The sequence below is a fragment of the Narcine bancroftii genome, chromosome 6 (genome assembly GCF_036971445.1).
Source record: "Narcine bancroftii isolate sNarBan1 chromosome 6, sNarBan1.hap1, whole genome shotgun sequence".
NCBI classification, from domain to species: Eukaryota; Metazoa; Chordata; class Chondrichthyes; order Torpediniformes; family Narcinidae; genus Narcine; species Narcine bancroftii.
In genome coordinates, this window is record NC_091474.1 from 126,348,213 (window position 1) to 126,370,122 (window position 21,910).

Below are 21,910 nucleotides of genomic sequence, written 5' to 3' on the forward strand. Positions count from 1 at the left end.
AGTATGGCCCCTCGTAAGGTCTCTGGAGAGGTGGCTGGTGTGCCCAGCACCGAACAAATACATATTTACAATCGGCAATGTCCTTGGGGATGTATGTGTGGGGTTGGCCTAGCTGGGACAGTGTGGTCACGGGGGCTCCCCTAAGTCCTCGGGTTATTACAAATTCATCCACTATGACCAGGTGTGTGCCGTAGAGCAACTCAGCGGAGGATGCCTCGATGTCCTCCTTGGGTGCTGCTCAAATTCCTAACAGGATGCAGGGAAGCTCATCGGCCCAGTTAGGTCCAGTCAGCCTTGCCATTAAAGCCACCTTGAGATGTCTGTGGAACCTCTCCACAAACCTGTTGGCTTGTGGGTAGTACTCTGTGATATTGGGTCCCCAGGGCTTGGGCTAAGGCGGTCCACAGACCTCCAGGTGTAAGCCAGAGAGCACTGTCCAGTACACCGGAATGTTGGGGTCTTCCTGCTGCACCTCTGCCAGGGCTGTATAGTCGATGTTAGGGTTGTGCACTGCTGAGATAGCTGGCCGGGGTAGGATGTTGAAAAAATATCAACATTTCTACCAATCAACTCAATTTTTTCCCTTCTATTTGAACTTGACATTTGTAACTTGATATCTCTACAATTGTCTGTGGTATGCACACATAATTATACATAATTTAAAAGTAATACAGGTGCCTGACCTTTTTTCCGGGATCGTTGGGCCTAGACACCTGCCATTGTTCGGAATCTTCCGGATTTCAGGAACACTGATTTTTGGTCCCTTCGAGCAAATGCCTCACTCCTAGCCCTAGTTGTCCATCTGTTTTTTTTCCCCCCACCCCCAGGCTAGTGCCAGACTATCTTGTACCCTAGGCCGGACTGAGCAAGTGCAGGGGGTGGGGGGATCAATATGTACCATACAAGAGGCCCTCGACCATCGCGATGGTCAGGTGAAGGTTGGAGGGAATTGGATGGCCTGGGAACTCAGGCATAAAGATGGCCAGCAGCTAAGTGGGGCAGAAGGCCAGGCACAAGGTGCACAGCTACAGGAGGAGCAGGCCATTGGGGCATTGTAGCTGAGCACCAGCGACTTTTAGTGCTCCACTGGCTCATTGGGCTGGCAGTCAGGCACAACCTGCAGTGCTGTGCCATCCATTTCCCCCCCCCCCCCCCACATCTAACTCTTGACATGGCAGTGGGGTGCATTGCTGCTGAATCTGGGATGTACAGAGCACCGTGGCAATGGCTTAGTGTGGGAGCAATGGCTGTCTTTCCTACCCATAATCCCCTACACAGCCGGAAATGCTCTGCCAGCTACATGGGAGATTACGGGTAGGAAAGACGGCATTGCTCCTGCATTGAGCCAGCCACCACCTGCTTCTCTCCTATTGGGTGCTGGGAGCCTACAGTCATCTTTTCACCGAAGGTAAGAGGATATCCACTGGCACAAGGATGATGGGGACTGAGGAGGGAGGGGGGTCTCCCTCTGAAAACGGAGAATTTATTGCAGGAAATTAACGTTACTTGTGTGTAATGTCATCTACTGAAAAAAAAAGTGCCAATTTTTGGAATTCTGGATAAAAGGTTAGGCACTTGTACAACTTTATAGAATTTGGTGTTATTGATTATGATAATGAACGAAAGAAAATACTTATATTGATGATCATTTATTTTTGATGGGTTCGAATTGCATGCTGTCTATAAGGAGTTTGTTTGTTCTTTGTGTCTGCAAGAGTTTTGCCTGAGGACTCTGGTTTTGTCCTACCATTTAAAACATACCAGGGGTTGTAGGTTAATTGGGTATAAATTGGGCAGCTGGCCAAAATGGCCCTATTAGCAAAAAATTTAAAATTTAATTGTACAATCTAAATTAGCACTGAAATTCTCACTGAGTAGGTACTTGAAAAGAGATAAACTACAATGGTAAACTAGTTGAATTAAAAGACAATATGCAAGATGGATGATAAATATTTACAATGATCCTCATAGAAACTTTGGAAAGAAATGTTGTTAAATCTGTAGTTGTTGGTTTTCAGGCTTTACCTTCTGTCTGAAGGTAGCAGTGAATAGAGTTTGTGACCAGGGTGATGGAGGTCCTTTATGATGTTGGCTTCTTTCTTGAGTCAGAATGCTAAACAAAGTATTGAGATAAATAAATCATAATTTAAACATTCATAATCGTACAGCTTTCTTTTAAAATATTTTTATTTTTATCAGAAGAACAAACAAAAATCCAGTAAATCAATTGCAATGAAACCATTGCAGATCTACAAATAATAACATATGGTACAGAATCAATACTACTTAATTCTAAATCCAATAAATGGTAACACATTGTAAGAGATAAGAAAGAAAAAACCTCAGTGACCAAAGTTAAAATCTATATTGTAAGTCGTGTCCTCAGGGGATCCAAACAAGCAGGCCCAGCGACATTCATCGTTGCACCTAATTAATCAAGTTAAGGAAGTGAGCTATAAATGGGCCCCAAGTCTTATCAAAAGAAATCTTGATTTTCATTACTTTATGCCCAATTTTCTCCAGCTTTAATGAGAACATAATATCTAATAACCATTGATTATGTGTAGGTGGGAACTCCTCTTTCCATTAATGGGTTCATAGATTTAAAATTTGGATCAGGAAAAGTAGGAAATGCTAAAAGCTTAGAGAGAACAAAATGTCGAATTTGATAGTATCTGAAATAATGTCTGTTTGATAGTTAAATGTCATCCCCAATTGTTGAAGTTATAAAATGTATATTAAAAAAAAATCTTTAAAAATGTTAACATCTAAAAAATTCCATTCTTGAAATCCAGCATCTAAAATAGTTGATTGAAATAAATACAGTACATCTCTGATTATCCAAAATGGTTGGGACTGGCCCATTTCGGATAAATGGTTTTGTCGGAGAATTGATCATTTTTAAAAAAACCAGCCCAGTAGCAACTGCAAATCACTTGTAACAGTGTTTATACAATAACGAACAACAAGGGAAGGCTTTTTAAGCAATAAACTGTCGATCACCAACACTTCCCCACCAAGGTCCTGCTCCTGGCGGGAACTTGAGGTCCCTTCTGCCGCTGGGGGCCCAATGGCCCCAGTCAGTTTGGCTCCAAAAAAATTTCAGATAAATGAGGATTTTGGCGAATCTGATTTCAGATAATTGGAGTTGTATTGTAATTAGATATTATAGGACTTGTAACTATAAATCCTGTTAAGTCCAAAGAATTTTCTGAATTGATTCCAGATCTTCAATCTGTGTCATTATTAAGTTCTTTTTCAATTCTTGAATAGAGATTTCTGAGGGATTTCAATTCCATCTCCGTCTGATTAGAATATTCATCTGTCTTTTCACACTACAACAATAGTAGTAAAAATGGAAATTGGATAGAGCTAATCATTTCTAGTGTTCTGAAGATACCTTTTATTCATTCTAGATTTGTTTTGCCATTATATATGAGATAATCATTGATTTGAAATTGTCAAAGGATTTAGGAATAAATATCAGCAGTGATTGAAAGGTATAAAAATAATTGTCCATCTCTTCCTGAAACATTTTGGGGTACATTTGATGAGACCTAACTCCAGACATGAAGGTAATTTCTTACCTGCATTATTATTATTAGCTGTGACCAAACAAACTTTAAATGGGAAGAACATTGGTTTAAAGATGTGAATTTGGGGCCATATGGCTCATTCATATTGGTTATTTTATTTAGTACTTTAACTCCACAGAGAAATAAACATGATTACAATTTTTTTTTAAATCAAGATTCTTCAATAGCATGAAATTGCCTTGAGGGCATTTAATAAGTTTTGTGCATTTGTTGAAATTAAATTAATCTGAAATTAATTGAATTGCAGATGTGTGTTGTATTAAAGTACAATTTTCCTTTCAGATGGCTTTGAGTGCTGCTGCACCAATTTATAGGGGTTATGTATCAGAAACAGATTGTCGCTGGGGCATAATTTCTGCTTCTGTGGATGATCGAACCAGAGAGGAAAGAGGTTTGGAGGTAATGAGTGAATTCAGAGTTGATATTTGCTTGTTGCTGTTTGATCTTGCACAGACTGAAGCTTAAGCCTGATTTGTTTTTCAGCCTCGCAAGCACAGCAAGTATAGGATTAGGAAGTCCAGGTTTGATTCGATTGATAGTTACCTCTCCAAATGTGGGGAGAAGTACAATGATCTGGAACTGACTGTTGATGATGAAATCTACAAGCAGCTTCGAGAAGGAGGTATTAAAGTATACATTTATATTTTTAAAAAAACTGGGATTCCTTCTTCATTCAAAAGCAAATTATGGTGCATGCTGAAATTGCCCTGCTCAAGAATGCGTGAAAAAGAGATTAATATTTCAGGTTGAGGACGATTCTTCAAAACTGAAAAAAGTTGGGGTAGGATGGTGGTTTTGAGGGATGAACAAGGGGAATAAAAATTGGAAATGCTGGAAACACTCAGCAGGTCTGGCAGTATCTTTGGAAGAAGAAACGGTTATAATTTCAGGCTTGACACTCTTTTTCAGATCAGCATCTGCAAGAAAGGAAGATTTGTGATAGTGTAAAGGAGAGATAAATGATTTTGTTTTTAAAAAGAGGATTTTAAGGCAATATTAAAAAAGGATGGGTTTAATGTGATAGGCATACACAATGGAACTTTTCTAGAAATTTAGTATTCCAATTAATAATATCTATAATTGTGGGTGACCTAATTTTGTAATGATTGCTAATATTTGGGAAGGGTGGGAGAGGGCAGAGGGAAGGGGAGGACTGGCTAATCTCTGTGATTTCCTTCCTCCCACCGTGAGCTCCCTCCTACACCCTGACATCATATTTACTCTCCTCTGGTCTCTTTGGTGCTAAATCCCCAGACTTATCAAATATTGAAACATTTGTGTCAATTGCTATTTCTTGCCACATTTGACATGTACTTTTGGCTCAGATTTAAATGCAAATGAGCAATGCTTGAGATTTAGTACCATCAATTGAAATGGCTGTGCAGAACCTTTTTCAATGGGCTAGTACTCAAAAATGGGTATGAGTTTTGAGGAAGAGCAGATTTCTGTTTGTAGATATTACCAAAAAGTTCTGGATATTGATTTTAGAAACAATTAACACCAGGTCTGCAGAGGTTCAATTTTTCTGTTAATGTTTATAACTTTGGTCTTTGTTGTATCCTCATTAAAACTGAGGGATTGGTTCCCACACTTTGCATTTTGAAAGGAAAATTAAGACCAAGCAATTTAACCTAATCTAACATCTAGCCTAACTTCATGCTTTTCAACTTGGAAGGACAGAATAATTTTGAAGTCTGGAAGTTTTCTGAAAATTCGTACACCTTTCAATAGTCAGGGGCTAATTTTTGTAAGCCATAAGGAAGAAAATTAAGAAAATGAGTAAAATGCCATTATGTTCTTGTGTTCTGTAAATTTCAAAGTTTTTAGCCATTCTTAATTTCCAGCAATGTTGAACGGTGAAGTTGAAGCTTTATTATTGATTTCATCAATACCATTTGTGAATGTTTCAAAAGGGTTTCTTGTATCAATGTGGACATTGATATTTTTATGGAATTATTAAAAAATATGATGAGATCTGAATTTGCATACTCTAGTCCAGGAGGGGCTATATTAGGTACATGACAATAGGTGAGAGGTGAAGAGACAGGAAGTTTGGGGGGGAGGGGAGTGGGGGGAGAAAGAGAAATGTGTGTCCAGACCTGAAATGCTGGTTGACTGTTTCTTCCCATGGATACTTGTTTAATTTCTCTGCATTTCATTATTTTCCAAATAGTATTTCTGCTGTTTTTTTTCAATCTGTGAGGAACCCACATCACCTTTTCATTGGTTATCTTTTGAAGTGTTTAGTCTTGCTGTATTGTGGTCATATTTTATTCTCCCTAATTTCTTGGTCTGTCTTGGCATTTTCCCAGTCCTTCAGCTTGCTACTCTTTTTTGCGACATTTGACTTTCTCTTTTGCCCATTCCACCCCTCTTCAAATCCCTGACCTCCTCTTCCACCCCAAAAACCAACTTGCACCTCCTAAATTGAAAGTGCACTCGACTTGAGTCAAAACTTCACTTTGTTTCTGTTACTTCAAGTTGAGTACTTGGTGAGTAGAAAATTATTTCTACCTTCTATGTTATAACTTCTTCTTTGGCTTGGCTTTGCGGACGAAGATTTATGGAGGGGGTAAATGTCCACGTCAGCTGCAGGCTCGTTTGTGGCTGACAAGTCCGATGTGGGACAGGCAGACACGGTTGCAGGGGAAAATTGGTTGGTTGGGGTTGGGTGTTGGGTTTTTCCTCCTTTGCCTTTAAGTTGAGTACTTGGTGAGTAGAAGATTATTTCTGCCTTCTATGTTATAACTATAAATAAGGTAAGAGTAATGTGTTGAAATAAGAACAAAGGGTTAAAATAATTCAACAAGCAGCCAATATGTAGGGAAGACTAGAAAAGTTTTGTTGGATTATCAAATATTTTTCACAGGGCAAAAACTTTTTCATGAGGATAGAAAGTGTATGATAATTTTATTGTATCCATTTGCAATGAAGAGTTTATTTCTGATGTGAAAATACATTTTCAGGTATTGATCATCTACTGGCACAACACATAGCTCATCTTTTTATTCGTGATCCTTTGACGCTCTTTGCAGAAAAGATACACTTGGATGATGCCAATGAATCTGATCACTTTGAGGTAATCCACAAGATTTTCCATTTACACTTCAGTACTTTTAACATACCAAGACAATGACCAGAAGTGCAATCACACAGGAGTTAACCATGAGCCAAAGGAGAAGTGACCAAAATTTGTTTATAAAGTAAGATAATTGCACTAGTATTGGAAAGGAATTGAACCACAAGAAAACAACCAGAATAGTTCTGGGAGTTGAGGGTGAGGGATGTTGACATGACATGGAGTGAATGAGTTTGCAGAGCAATTTAAACAAAAGTAGAGAACTCAGATTTTAGTAGAACAAATGGCAATGTGGATCAGAACCACAGGTGCCTTGGTGAGGGTTGGGACCTTTGTCAGCTTTGTAAAGTTGGAAAAGTAGGACATTAACCAGGAGACCCATTGTAATGATAAACTGGGATCCTTAAGTAGTCAGGCAGAGAAACTTTGTGTTAGTTTTGAAGGAAGCATTCTTAGTGTTGAAATGTATTTAACTGCAGAGGAGTGATGAGGGATCTGGTTCTGTGTGAGGTAGTGGAGAGCCAATGTATTTAATGGATGCCAAAAAAAAAATCAGCTTTGCTTTCCCTGATCTCTAATAGTAGCTGCACAAAATGTTTAAAATGCATTTGTATAGGTTTTAGTTTGGAAATAATGCATTGAATATTTTATTAAAATTTGCTGATTTGTTGAAGTTGCTTTCAGTTTAAGATGGTATTGTAAGATAAAACCAAAGAAACCCATGTAGGCAGGACAAATCCCTGTCTTTTTTTGTAATTGACAATCTATCCTTTGTTGGTATAGAACTAACAATAAAGCAATATCACTTTCTTATGAATTTGTGCAAGATAATAAATTTATATGAAAGTGACCTGATATATCATTAGTCCACTGACAAGTTAATTTTAACTGATTACATCTGCTTAACAGCTATTTTATTTATCGGAATAGAATTTTTTCATATTTACAATGATCTCGTCTGGTCTGGACCCTGTTAACGTCTGGTCTGGACCCTGTTAACGTCTGGTCTGGACCCTGTTAACGTTTATCTGGTTATTTACTTTTCTCATTCTAATTCATTTAAAGTAAATTATCCTGAGTATTTATCAGCTTATATTTATATCTCTGGCTTATTTAGGATGCTGGGCACTGATGTACTTCAAGATAACACAACTTGGTGTATTAATGTTTGCTGTTTTGCGTTTTCTTCATAACGTCAGCTCACAGCGAACAATACTTCATTCTGAATATGGCTGTTAGTTTCTGCAATGTATAGAGAAAATGCCTATATAAACTTGGGATTTGCTCTTCCAACCCAGTTCACCTTCAAAGCAGGAGTATCAAATGCCTGTCTGTTTTTATGAAATCGGTGATACTGCTTATTGATATGAAAAGTAAAATGAAATTGGGCGTCCTATATATTAGGCCAAACAGAACCCAGAACCTCCATGAAAACCCATCTTTTCAATATGGTTATGATTATTCTGTGTCAACCCCATCTTCCTACTAAAGACAGATATGTCGGAAAAATCTACTGAGTATCCCCTGTCTGCTGGAGTGATGAATTCTATAACTCTGTCTTCTGAATAGTTCCTCCTTTATTCCAGTGACCATTCCATAAGATGAGGCTGCACCCTCTGACTCCTTTAACCAAATGAAACAGTATGTTGGCATGTATCTCTCATGGTACAGTTCTGTCTTGTTTCCAAACTAATGCAAAAATAACACACAAATTTGACTGTTACTAGAACATCCAATCCACAAACTGGCAAACTATGAGATTCAAGCCACCTCCCCCAAATTCTGAAATTGGATGGAGAGTTGAATTTCGACCAATGGAGGTAAGTGTATTGATTGCATTGGAGTGACAGCATTAATTAATAAAATCCATTCCATTAATTTGTGTTTATAGACACAATTTATTTTCTGGGTGTAAATTGCATTTTTAAAAGGTGTGCAGTATTTGAGTGGTAACATGATGTTGCCACTCAAAACAGTTTAAAAGTTTAACAAGTAATAATTTACACAAATGCCAAAGGAACTCATTAGGTCATGCAGTGTCCATAGGAAGCAAAGATATAACCGTTTCAGGCCTGAACTCTTCGACAAAGTATGAGAAGAAAACAAGCATATGCCTGAATAAAAAGATAGGAGGAGCATAACCCAACAGCTTAGGTCACAGGTAGGAGGATAGAAGAGCTGAGAACTGGGGGAGGGGAGGAAGGTCCCTCTTTGGAGAGGGAAAGGGGTGGAGAGCTGCAGGAAAAGAAACAGAAGGATAGGGAAAGAGAGAAAGAGATGGAAGGAGCCTAAAGAAAACTAGAGAGGTCGATGTTCATGCCATCTAGTTGGAAAGTACCCAGTTGGTATTAGGTGTTGTGCCTCCGTTTTGATAGTGAATGAGGCTATGGAAAGACATATTGGCGTTGGAATGGGGTGTTGAATTGAAATGGTTGAACTGGGACATTTCTGTTATTGCAGCACAGGGAGCAAAGGTGCTCAATGAAGAGATCTCCCAGACTGCATCCAGTTTCTATGATGTAGAGGGAGCCACAACTGGGGCAGAAGATGACCCCTGCAGATACATGTAAAGTGTTTCTTCTCTTGGAAGGACTGTTTGCGTCTCCAAATGGTGAGGGAGGAGGTGTGGGTGTAGGTGTAGCATTTCCTGTGGACAAGTAGGTTCTGAAGGGGCAATTAGTAAGAAGGGATGAGTGAACGAGGGAGTCATATATAAAGTGGTCCTTGTGGAGGGTGGTGGGATGTTGTAGGTGGTGGAACTTGCAGAGGATAATTTATTGGATCTGGTAGGGTGGTTGATGGGGGGGGCAGAGAGGACCAGGGCAGATGTGCATGAAATAGAGAAGTTGCGGATAAGGCAGTAGAGGGGTAACCATGTTTTTGAAGGAGGACATCCAGGATGTTCTGGAATGGAAGATCTCATCCTGGGAGCAGATGTGGAAGAGACTTAGGAATTGAGAGAAAGGGATCAAATCCTTGGAGGGGCAGGGAATGAGGAGGTGTAGTCGAGATAAATGTGGGAATTCATGAGTTCGTAGAAAATGTCTATAGAGAGTTATCTCTCGAGATGAAGACAGGTTGAGAAAGGGGAAAGTATTGCCAGAAATGGACCAAGTGAATTTGAGATTGGGGTTAGCAGCAAAGTGGATAAAGTTGATGAGCTCATCATGGATGCAAGGGGCAGCATCAATGTAGTCGTCAATGTAGCAGAGGAAGAGTTTTGATTTTTCTCAGTCAAACCACTACTTCAGTTCCCAGCTTTACCACCTTTTTATTCAGAGAAAGAAGCTACTTTATGTATCTTGACAAAGAGCTCAGGCCCGATTCATTGGTTACCCTTTGCTTCCTATTGATGCTGTATGGCCTGCTGAGTTCCTTCAGCACTTTTATGTATTGCGCAGACTTTGCTGTTTAACTCCACTATTGAGTTAGATTGATTTTAGATTGCAGACCATATCATAGTTTTAGGATATTTATACTTTGGTCTTGCAGCCAAAATTGAAATGTCTTTTTTTTTTGCAAACTCCTCAAAAATGTGCGACTGAAACCATTTATGATATTCTTGTTGATGATTACTGGTAGCCACTCCTTGGATGTGGCCAATCTCATCCACCTTGTTGAAATTAAAACTCGTGCACAAAATCAAATAATTCCTATAAATGTTCTGACATAAAAATACACAAAATAACACTCTTTATTGGTTCTGCTGATACTGAGCAAATTGAGCTGAAATGATCCATGTGATCAAGCGGAAAATCTATCTTAATACAATACGATGCCTTAATTGTCATTTAAAACAGTACACAGTAGTAATAAACAAAATAACATTCCTTCAAATTATAATGCTACCTACACATCATGAGATTACACAAAAACCACACCAGACAAAACAAGAAAAACTACGAGATGCATAGTGAATTTAAAAAAGAACTATAATAGCACTGTATTCTAGTCATTTGATAAATAAAATCACAAATAATTTGGAAGGCTAGTAGGAGCAGGCTATCATCCACATTCTTTGCTCACCAGTTCAATAAGATTATGGCTGGTGTCTACCACTGTCATGCATTAACCCCATATCCTTCAATTCCCTTTATATCTAAAATCTATTGATCTCAACTGTGGAACATTACAACGCAGTACAGGCCCTTTGGCCCTCAATGTTGTGCTGATCCATATTTTCCTTAAATATATATACTAAGCCCTCCCTATCCCATATCCCTCTATTTATCTTCCATCTATGCCCATTTGAGTCTCTTAAATGCCCCTAATGTTTCAGCCTCCACCACCATCATTGGCAAGGCATTCCAGGTAACCACAACTCTGTATTTTATATTTTTAAAAAATACCCCTGATATCTCCCCTAAACTTCCCTCCCTTCCCTTTTTACATATGTCCTCTGGTGTTTGCTGATCCTGCTCTGGGGGATAAAGGTGCTGCCTCTCATAATCTTGTAGACCTCTATTAAAGTCTCCTCTCATCCTTCTGCGCTCCAAAGAGAAAAGTCCCAGCTCTGCTAACCTTGCCTCACAAGACTTGTTTTCCAATCCAGGCAACATCCTGGTAAATCTCCTCTGCACCCTCTCCATAGCTCCCAAATCCTTCCTAAAATGAGTTGACCAAAAATGAACACAATACTCATAAGTGTGGTCTCACCAGAGATTTGTAGAGTTGCAACATGACCTCTCGACTCTTGAACTCATTCCCAAAATTAATGAATCCCATCAGCTTACTTAACTATCCTATCAACCTACATGGTGACCTTGAGGAATGTATGGATTTGGATCCCAAGGTCCCTCTGTTCATCTACACTCCTGACCATTAACCCTGTATTCAACCTTGTGGTTTGTCCAAAATACATTTTTGCACTTATCTGGATTGAACTCTATATGCCATGTTTTTTCCCAACTCTGCATCCTGTCTATATCTTTTGCAATCTTCAGCACCATCCACAACTCCTCCAACCTTAGTATCATCTGCAAGCTCACTGACCCATCCTTCTGCTGCTTCATCTAGGTCATTTATAAAGATCACAGAGCAGGGGTCCCAGAACAGATCCTTGCAGAACTCTTCTAGTCACTGACCTCCCGGCAGAATACTTCACTTCCACTACTACTCTCTGCTTTCTACATGTAAGCCAATTTTTTTTTATCCACACAACCAAGGTTCCATGGATTCCCCTGCCTCATGACTTCTTGAATAAGTCTCATGGGTGACCCTGTCAAATGCCTTAGTAAAATCCATACAGACAAATCTGCTGTCGTACCCTCATCAATTTCCTTTGTCACTTCCTCAAAAAAAACTCAATTAGGCTTGTAAGGCACTATGAATATATTTGACACTGATCTCCCTCACAGCCCATTTGGGCAAAGAGTTCCAAGTATTCAGAATTTCTTCTCATTAGTGTCCTAAACGGCTGAGCCTTTGTCCTTAAACTGACCTATGAATCTTGGCATTTCAGCAGGGAGAAACTTCAACTTCATATTTTGTCACATAAGCACAATCGAAATTCTGTGGACTTCAATGAGATCACTTCTCGTGGTTCCAAATTCAATTATATCCCCAGTCTACTTGATCTCTCTAATTTCTCAAGCAAAAGTTTTGCTACACCAGGGATAAATCTGCACTGCCTCTGTTCTATTATTATGTACAGTATTAGGGAGGGTGGCGTATCACCCAAGCCCTTTATACAAGCTAGCATACCATTTTCCTGTGGTATGACCATATTCATTTTACTTTGTGCAAGAATTATTGCAACACAAATTAAAGGCCATTCAGCCTTTCCATGCCAGCTCTCCTGATCGTGCCCATTCTTAAAATTTCTCTTTAGCTCTGAGATTGTCCCCTTTTGCATGTCTTTCAATTCCCCTTTGATTATTTTGCTATTTAACTACATTGCTGGGTGATTTACAAGAGCCAATTAATCTACCAGAGCATTTTGACATGTGGGAAGAAACAGGAGCACAAGAGTCAACAAACCTGTGTTCCTGGAATATAGTCTATACACTAACAAATTTTCACCATTTAGAAAATCTTCTTGTCTGCCAAAGTGATTGCATTGCTCTTTTCCCCACTTAATCTTCCATCTGCCTCATTGTTTTACTTCACTTGAAACCCCTCTTGCATCCTTCTTGGAGCCTACATAATCACTGAGCTTTGTTTCATCTGAAACTTAGATATATTAAACATCCTTCATCAATATTATTGGTGATCAGCTGTGAATACCAAATAGCCTGAATATGCCTGGGATTGTCTGATCTCAGAAGCTAAGCAGGCTCTGGGCCTGAGACCGCCTACGAACACCAGGTGCTGTAGGCTTCTGTGAGAGGCAATGGACAAAGTGGCGACTCTCTGTAGACAAAAGTTAAGGAATTTAATGAATGTTACATTCTAAATGTAGTATTACGTGACAATAATGGAACCTTTACCTGACATCCCACTAATCACAGCTTCCCAACCCAAAAATGACCTGTTTATTGCTACTGCTTTCTGTCAGTTAACCAATCCTTACTCTTTGTCTGTGTATTTACTACAACCTACTTCCAAAGTGCTAATTATCTTAAGTATCTCACCTTACCTTTCTACATGACAAACTTACAACAGAAGCAGAGCAGTGAGGGTTTCCCAAATTGATTTCTGGGATGACAGTTTTTCTTTGTATGAGGAGGAACTGGAGAGGTTCAAGCAGATCTACAAGAGTCCCAAAATATTCAGTCGATTGGGCTCACTCTTTTGTCTGCACAATTGTGGATGGCATTCTGGGTAATGATAGGCTTGGGCATGAAACTATTTGTGTGACTGCTATAAATTAATCAAAAAATGAGATCAGTATATATGTAACCAAGTTCCTAATCTTGACAGTGCTCCTCAGTTTTGGCTTGGATGAATACTAGGTGGTGCTCTTTATTTTGGTTTCTAGGGCTGTTGGAGAGTGAGTGAGGAACCTTGATAGGTACAGCAGAACAATAAATTAAAATTTTACATGAAGTCACTGGCATGTGACTATGGAAATTATTAATTTTATGAATATTCAAACCAAAGTTATAGATGCATGTGAGTTGAGTACACATGGATGACTGATTTAAATTGAATTATCAAGTTTAGAGGTAAATCAAAGATCTCATCCAGTAGCCTCGGTGTACAGGAATAAGTAGCTAACCAAATCCCAAGCAAGAAGCAGATGTGTGTTCTTTCTCCATTGAGAATTGGCTCTCAAATGACAACCTTATCTGAAAGTGAGGAGTAAAAAATCCATGACTCATCATTAGTCAGCCTCTCTTCATTTAGTGAGAAGTAATGGCTAAATCTGTCTTTGCAATGTTGACTGACTCTTGTAATCAAGTTTTACATCTTCAACCAGCTTGTGCTGAAGAGATCCCAATTGTCTGTCTGAGGTTGGGAAATTCTATTTCCCTAACCTCATGTAAAACAATGCAAAGCTATTTTTGTTGATTAGTTCATTTTTTCCAATCCTTGACTTCAGATGTGTTTTTCTTGAGTTGTTATGCCCTAGCATGTTTCACCAATTCAAAGAAAGGCTTCCCATACCCCTATTCTGAAGATTTTTTTAAAAATTAGTCACTCATTCCTGATTCTCCAAGTGGCCAAATTAACTTGTTAATGCTTAGGTTTATGGTTTTTAAGAAGCAGTGTAGATCTCCCTCTGCTTTTTCTATACTAGAGTAAATAGTTCCAATGTTAGCATTTTCCCCACAACTATTTTCCCATTACTGTTAAATGGATGAATACTAGAAACCTTAAGCAAACAGAAGATGTGGCATTCTATTTTGTTTGAGTCACTCTCTGTTCAATGCTGGCGTACATTAACGCTGCTAGAGATTGAATCAGTTGGAAATGCTGAGTCTGAGTATCTGCTTTGTTGATCAGGCCATTGTAATAATTCCTGAAACTTGGACATGCATGTATACTTTTAGTTTGGATCAATTATGTAGGCTTCCCTTTGTGGAAGTCGCAATCTTTTCCTCGAATAAAAATAGGATTTGCTTTAAATTCTCACAGTAAGCTTAATGGATGTAAATTGCTGATTTTTAAATTTCTGCCAACACTAATGCTCTAAAAAATTGTTCACAGGTCCAACTGACAGATTTTGAGAATTCTGCGTATGTTGTCTTTGTTGTGCTGCTCACCCGTGTAATACTGTCCTATAAATTGGATTTTCTTATTCCACTCTCAAAAGTAAGTACTTGATTCAGAAAATATAGGTCTTTCACAAATATTGGTCCTATATTTGGTTTAAAATGTTAGTAATAAGCATTTCCTTGGACCTTGTGTTTTAAGGCTAGTCAAATGTGATTCGTGTGAGTAAAAATGGCTTAGTTCAGTATTTTTCAATCTGGTTCATGGACCATTGGTGATCTATGGGTTTGTTCTGGGTGGTCTATGGTGACGGAGAAGAAAAATATAACAAGCAAGTAATGGGTAAAAATAAGGTTGTGAACCTAACCTTCTCAAATTTTCTACCAATCAAAATGGGAATGGGCTTGAGCTCACCAGTCCTGCCTCACTGGTGGTTTGTTACAAGTGGTCTGTGGTAAATAACTATTTTGGTGATCTGTGGAGGGGAAAATGGTTGAGAACTTTGTGTGTAGTGTGTGAAATATTCAGAAAGAGCTCAGAAGCCTTTACTGGCACTTCAGGAGTTATTGTTGTAAAGGTTCGCAAGTGGAGCATTATAAAAAGTTTTTTTTTTGGCTATAGAAAATTTAATTTCCATTAAGTGTCTGAGGGAAGAGGTTAGTGCATTTTCATTGCATATACCATTTCATCAGATGCAAGGATCGACAATGAGATAGACAACAGACTCGCCAAGGCAAATAGCGCCTTTGGAAGACTACACAAAAGAGTCTGGAAAAACAACCAACTGAAAAACCTCACAAAGATAAGCGTATACAGAGCCGTTGTCATACCCACACTCCTGTTCGGCTCCGAATCATGGGTCCTCTACCGGCACCACCTACGGCTCCTAGAACGCTTCCACCAGCGTTGTCTCCGCTCCATCCTCAACATCCATTGGAGCGCTTTCATCCCTAACGTCGAAGTACTCGAGATGGCAGAGGTCGACAGCATCGAGTCCACGCTGCTGAAGATCCAGCTGCGCTGGATGGGTCACGTCTCCAGAATGGAGGACCATCGCCTTCCCAAGATCGTGTTATATGGCGAGCTCTCCACTGGCCACCGTGACAGAGGTGCACCAAAGAAAAGGTACAAGGACTGCCTAAAGAAATCTCTTGGTGCCTGCCACATTGACCACCGCCAGTGGGCTGATAACGCCTCAAACCGTGCATCTTGGCACCTCACAGTTTGGCGGGCAGCAACCTCCTTTGAAGAAGACCGCAGAGCCCACCTCACTGACAAAAGGCAAAGGAGGAAAAACCCAACACCCAACCCCAACCAACCAATTTTCCCCTGCAACCGTGTCTGCCTGTCCCGCATCGGACTTGTCAGCCACAAACGAGCCTGCAGCTGACGTGGACTTTTTACCCCCTCCATAAATCTTCGTCCGCGAAGCCAAGCCAAAGAAAAAAGAAGTTAAAACAGAGCCTGGAAAGAAAAACCAATTCAAATTAACTACAATGAAAATCTGATCCTTTAGCTTTGTAAAGCTGCATTGGCTTTAAACCTTTATAATACAGTCAAATGGAGTATTGTTCTTCACTGTCACCATTGGAGAGTTTTGTTCAAACCTTTGTTTCCCTTTTCACTTTCCTTCTGGAGGCCATACAGATCTTTATTCAGAAAGACTGAATCTCCTTTTTTTCTCTAAAGCAAGGTTACTGCAGAGCTGAATGAGAAATAAGAGTTCCACCCTCCCGCCAAATTTAATTTTATATTTTTTTAAAATGCTTAATGCTGATAAATTATAATTTAATCCTGAAAGAGGAAAACAAATTTTAAAGGATTTTATATTGAGAAAATGCTTTTCTAATTTTCTTCATTCAGTGGTATCTAACTATGCAGTATAAAATTTTACTTCGAAATTTAGCTGCCCTCTATTTAAGGCTAAGTATTTGAAGAAATTTTGTAAATAATTATCTGAATCACATTGAAATGAATTGAATTTTTAGGCTGCTTGAGAGTAATGAATACAGTAGAACTTCAATTATCAGAAATTGGATTTTCCGAAATCCTCAATTATCCAAAATTTTTTAAATATTTTGGCTAAATGTGGATATCCAAAACAAATCAGAAATTCTTATATATCCAAAACTTTTTTGGAGCCGAACTGATCAGGTACCTATGGCTCCGGGGCAGCAGCGGGAAACTCGGTCTCCCGGCAGTGGCTAGCATTTTTTTGGTAAGGATTAAACATTATTTTAATGCTTTAAAAGCCTTCCCTTGTTGTTTGTTGTTGTTGAAAGACTGTTACAAGTAATTTGCTCTTAGTTCTGGGCTTTTTTTAAAAAATGACCTGTTCTCCAATAAAAAAATTATTCAAAATAGGCCTGGTCCTGACCATTTCAGATAATCTAAGTTGTTCTACTTTTCAGATTGAATCTGAATCCAAAATTTAGAATTAAAAGTACTGACTATATGTGCTGCCTATTCTTAGACTTATTGCCATCTTTTTTAAGAAAAAGAGCCAGGCTACTCTTTGTAGTTCAGGTAATAACACTCCTGATCAGACTTCACCAGAATTTTGCTGGTTCATTCAAGGTGTAAATTGGATAAATCCAAAAAACATTTTTTTTCACAATCTGAAGGACTTTTGAGTTACCCTGGCCTTTGGTCATTGATAACTTGGTTACTAATTTGTAACTTTCATTACTGTACAATTTTTTATAATGCAATCTCCACCTGCATGGCAGGACTTTGGGGCCAATTTGTACTTTTTGAATCAGCCTTCAGCTCCACACAGTGCAGTGAAACTGGTAATCAGTTGCCCAATGATTCAGAAATCCAAATTATTCAACATCTGGCTTGCTGGGTTATAATCCTATGCTTCGTTTCCAATCACTGGATTCTAGTTCCCGTGCTCCCTTTCACTTGTCGAGCCTCACTGGAAAAGTAAATGTAATAGTGAGTAACTTTTTAAGTATAAGTCAATCAGATGTTTGGTGATGGTGTAAATAACGGACCATAAACCATCTGTCTGAAAGCCCATGTGTTCTGAGTATAGATAATTATTGGAGTTTTGCTGAATGCAACTTGAGCAATGTGCAGGACTCTGGTTTCAGACAAAGAACTTTGGCCCACAATATTGTACCAACCTATGTAACCCTAGTCTACAACACTAATCCTTCTCTACCACACCCATAACTCTTTTTTACATCCAAATGCTAATCTAAAGTATTTTAAATGTCCTTATTTCACCAGCCTCCACCACCATCCCCAGCAATGCATTCTGGGCACTGACCGTTCTGTTTTTTGAAAAAGAAAACACCTCTCATCTCCCAAAACCTTCCTCCACTCATCTCAACCAGATGTTCTGATAAAGGCCTGGGAATAAAGTGCAGGCTGTCCACCCTATCTATGCCCCTAATAATCTTGTATACCTCTGTTACCTCTCATCCATCATGGAAAAAAGAACCCTAGTTCTGTCAACCTTGATTCATGAGACATCTTCTCCAATACAGGCAACATTCTGGTAAATCTCTTCGGCACCCTCTTTAAACCTTCATTATCCTTCCTGTAATGAGGCAGCCAGAACTGACCAAGAATTTATAAAGATACAACATTACCTCATGGTTCTTGAACTCAATCCCCTAAATAATGAAGGCCAGTGCTCAATGTGCCACCTTAACCCTATCAACTTGCTCAGCAACCTTGAGGGATCTGTGGACTGAATCCCAAGGTCCTTCTGTTCCTTCACACTGTTAAAAATCCTGCCATTAACTCCATAGTCTGCCTTCAAGTTCACCCTTCCAAAGTGCATTATTTCATATCTTGAAGGTCTTCAAATCCCTCATTCCTTGACTCCGGTGCCAATTGTTATCTAAAGCTCAACACATGTTTTCATTAGAAAGTGATCAGTTTTTAAAATTAATTTGCTATTGTGCTACCTTATATGCTTATGGAGCATTGACTGAAGTGTTTACCTGCTGACACTGTTTCAATTTGCTCTCAGCAGAGCAGTGATACAGTCAAATGGAGTATTGTTCTTCACTGTCACCATTGGAGAGTTTTGTTCAAACCTTTGTTTCCCTTTTCACTTTCCTTCTGGAGGCCATACAGATCTTTATTCAGAAAGACTGAATCTCCTTTTTTTCTCTAAAGCAAGGTTACTGCAGAGCTGAATGAGAAATAAGAGTTCCACCCTCCCGCCAAATTTAATTTTATATTTTTTTAAAATGCTTAATGCTGATAAATTATAATTTAATCCTGAAAGAGGAAAACAAATTTTAAAGGATTTTATATTGAGAAAATGCTTTTCTAATTTTCTTCATTCAGTGGTATCTAACTATGCAGTATAAAATTTTACTTCGAAATTTAGCTGCCCTCTATTTAAGGCTAAGTATTTGAAGAAATTTTGTAAATAATTATCTGAATCACATTGAAATGAATTGAATTTTTAGGCTGCTTGAGAGTAATGAATACAGTAGAACTTCAATTATCAGAAATTGGATTTTCCGAAATCCTCAATTATCCAAAATTTTTTAAATATTTTGGCTAAATGTGGATATCCAAAACAAATCAGAAATTCTTATATATCCAAAACTTTTTTGGAGCCGAACTGATCAGGTACCTATGGCTCCGGGGCAGCAGCGGGAAACTCGGTCTCCCGGCAGTGGCTAGCATTTTTTTGGTAAGGATTAAACATTATTTTAATGCTTTAAAAGCCTTCCCTTGTTGTTTGTTGTTGTTGAAAGACTGTTACAAGTAATTTGCTCTTAGTTCTGGGCTTTTTTTAAAAAATGACCTGTTCTCCAATAAAAAAATTATTCAAAATAGGCCTGGTCCTGACCATTTCAGATAATCTAAGTTGTTCTACTTTTCAGATTGAATCTGAATCCAAAATTTAGAATTAAAAGTACTGACTATATGTGCTGCCTATTCTTAGACTTATTGCCATCTTTTTTAAGAAAAAGAGCCAGGCTACTCTTTGTAGTTCAGGTAATAACACTCCTGATCAGACTTCACCAGAATTTTGCTGGTTCATTCAAGGTGTAAATTGGATAAATCCAAAAAACATTTTTTTTCACAATCTGAAGGACTTTTGAGTTACCCTGGCCTTTGGTCATTGATAACTTGGTTACTAATTTGTAACTTTCATTACTGTACAATTTTTTATAATGCAATCTCCACCTGCATGGCAGGACTTTGGGGCCAATTTGTACTTTTTGAATCAGCCTTCAGCTCCACACAGTGCAGTGAAACTGGTAATCAGTTGCCCAATGATTCAGAAATCCAAATTATTCAACATCTGGCTTGCTGGGTTATAATCCTATGCTTCGTTTCCAATCACTGGATTCTAGTTCCCGTGCTCCCTTTCACTTGTCGAGCCTCACTGGAAAAGTAAATGTAATAGTGAGTAACTTTTTAAGTATAAGTCAATCAGATGTTTGGTGATGGTGTAAATAACGGACCATAAACCATCTGTCTGAAAGCCCATGTGTTCTGAGTATAGATAATTATTGGAGTTTTGCTGAATGCAACTTGAGCAATGTGCAGGACTCTGGTTTCAGACAAAGAACTTTGGCCCACAATATTGTACCAACCTATGTAACCCTAGTCTACAACACTAATCCTTCTCTACCACACCCATAACTCTTTTTTACATCCAAATGCTAATCTAAAGTATTTTAAATGTCCTTATTTCACCAGCCTCCACCACCATCCCCAGCAATGCATTCTGGGCACTGACCGTTCTGTTTTTTGAAAAAGAAAACACCTCTCATCTCCCAAAACCTTCCTCCACTCATCTCAACCAGATGTTCTGATAAAGGCCTGGGAATAAAGTGCAGGCTGTCCACCCTATCTATGCCCCTAATAATCTTGTATACCTCTGTTACCTCTCATCCATCATGGAAAAAAGAACCCTAGTTCTGTCAACCTTGATTCATGAGACATCTTCTCCAATACAGGCAACATTCTGGTAAATCTCTTCGGCACCCTCTTTAAACCTTCATTATCCTTCCTGTAATGAGGCAGCCAGAACTGACCAAGAATTTATAAAGATACAACATTACCTCATGGTTCTTGAACTCAATCCCCTAAATAATGAAGGCCAGTGCTCAATGTGCCACCTTAACCCTATCAACTTGCTCAGCAACCTTGAGGGATCTGTGGACTGAATCCCAAGGTCCTTCTGTTCCTTCACACTGTTAAAAATCCTGCCATTAACTCCATAGTCTGCCTTCAAGTTCACCCTTCCAAAGTGCATTATTTCATATCTTGAAGGTCTTCAAATCCCTCATTCCTTGACTCCGGTGCCAATTGTTATCTAAAGCTCAACACATGTTTTCATTAGAAAGTGATCAGTTTTTAAAATTAATTTGCTATTGTGCTACCTTATATGCTTATGGAGCATTGACTGAAGTGTTTACCTGCTGACACTGTTTCAATTTGCTCTCAGCAGAGCAGTGATATTGGTTAGAGGACTGGAAGATCTGCAGAAACTCAAAGCAAGGTTAATGAGAACCTGTTGAAACAGCCATCATAACAATCTACTGAATAATAGTTACTGTTAGGTTGTGAGTAATGGTGTTTATTGCTTCATTTGATCTTGCTTTCCAAAAATCTGTTCCTTTCTGGTCAACACTAGATTGAAGGAGTTTAAAAAAAGTTTCTGTTCATTCATAGTTGAGTAAATAGTTGAGAAAGTAAGTCATTTCTACTTGTATCTACATTTAATAAGATAAGTAGCTCCAATATCTAGTTTTATTGAATCAAGAGCAATAATTTCACCACGCTTTGCTACTCCAGCGGTCTCGTGTAGAATGTGAACTAGTGACGTGAACTTTTGTGATGAAGAGTCTTGACCCAAAATGTCAACTATTCTTCTGCTTCCAAGCTGCATGACTCAGAGTTGCTCCTGAAGGTTATTTTTGGCATGGATGTTAACTTTGTTTAAACTATTACTTCAAAGTCTTATTTTTTCAACATATTTCTTTTTAATTTTGATGAGAATATAATTATTTTTAAAGTATATAAGCTTGAATATTCACAAATGTCCCATGCACATGGAAACAAATTGAGCAAAAGATGCGAAGCATGTATTTCAAGGCTTATTTGTTATTCGTACATTCTGAATGTAAAAAGAAATGCCATGTTTGAG

The 21,910-nt window shown here is 38.6% G+C and overlaps 1 protein-coding gene across 5 annotated transcripts in view; it reads left to right on the forward strand.

The window, feature by feature from the left end:
- gclc (glutamate-cysteine ligase, catalytic subunit) overlaps positions 1-21,910 on the forward strand; it is a 71,522-nt gene that overhangs the window by 40,699 nt on the left and 8,913 nt on the right. For 4 of the 5 annotated variants that reach the window (XR_011340282.1, XM_069885992.1, XM_069885993.1 and 1 more), the window contains exons 9-13: positions 3,879-3,995; positions 4,080-4,218; positions 6,563-6,675; positions 8,403-8,495; positions 14,767-14,871. Coding sequence is in view for 4 of the 5 variants with exons in the window: in XM_069885992.1 (XP_069742093.1) it covers positions 3,879-3,995; positions 4,080-4,218; positions 6,563-6,675; positions 8,403-8,495; positions 14,767-14,871 (567 nt within the window). In the remaining variant the exon portion in view is untranslated. The remainder of the gene's footprint in view (positions 1-3,878; positions 3,996-4,079; positions 4,219-6,562; positions 6,676-8,402; positions 8,496-14,766; positions 14,872-21,910) is intronic. The other variant, XM_069885994.1, reaches the window with a different exon arrangement.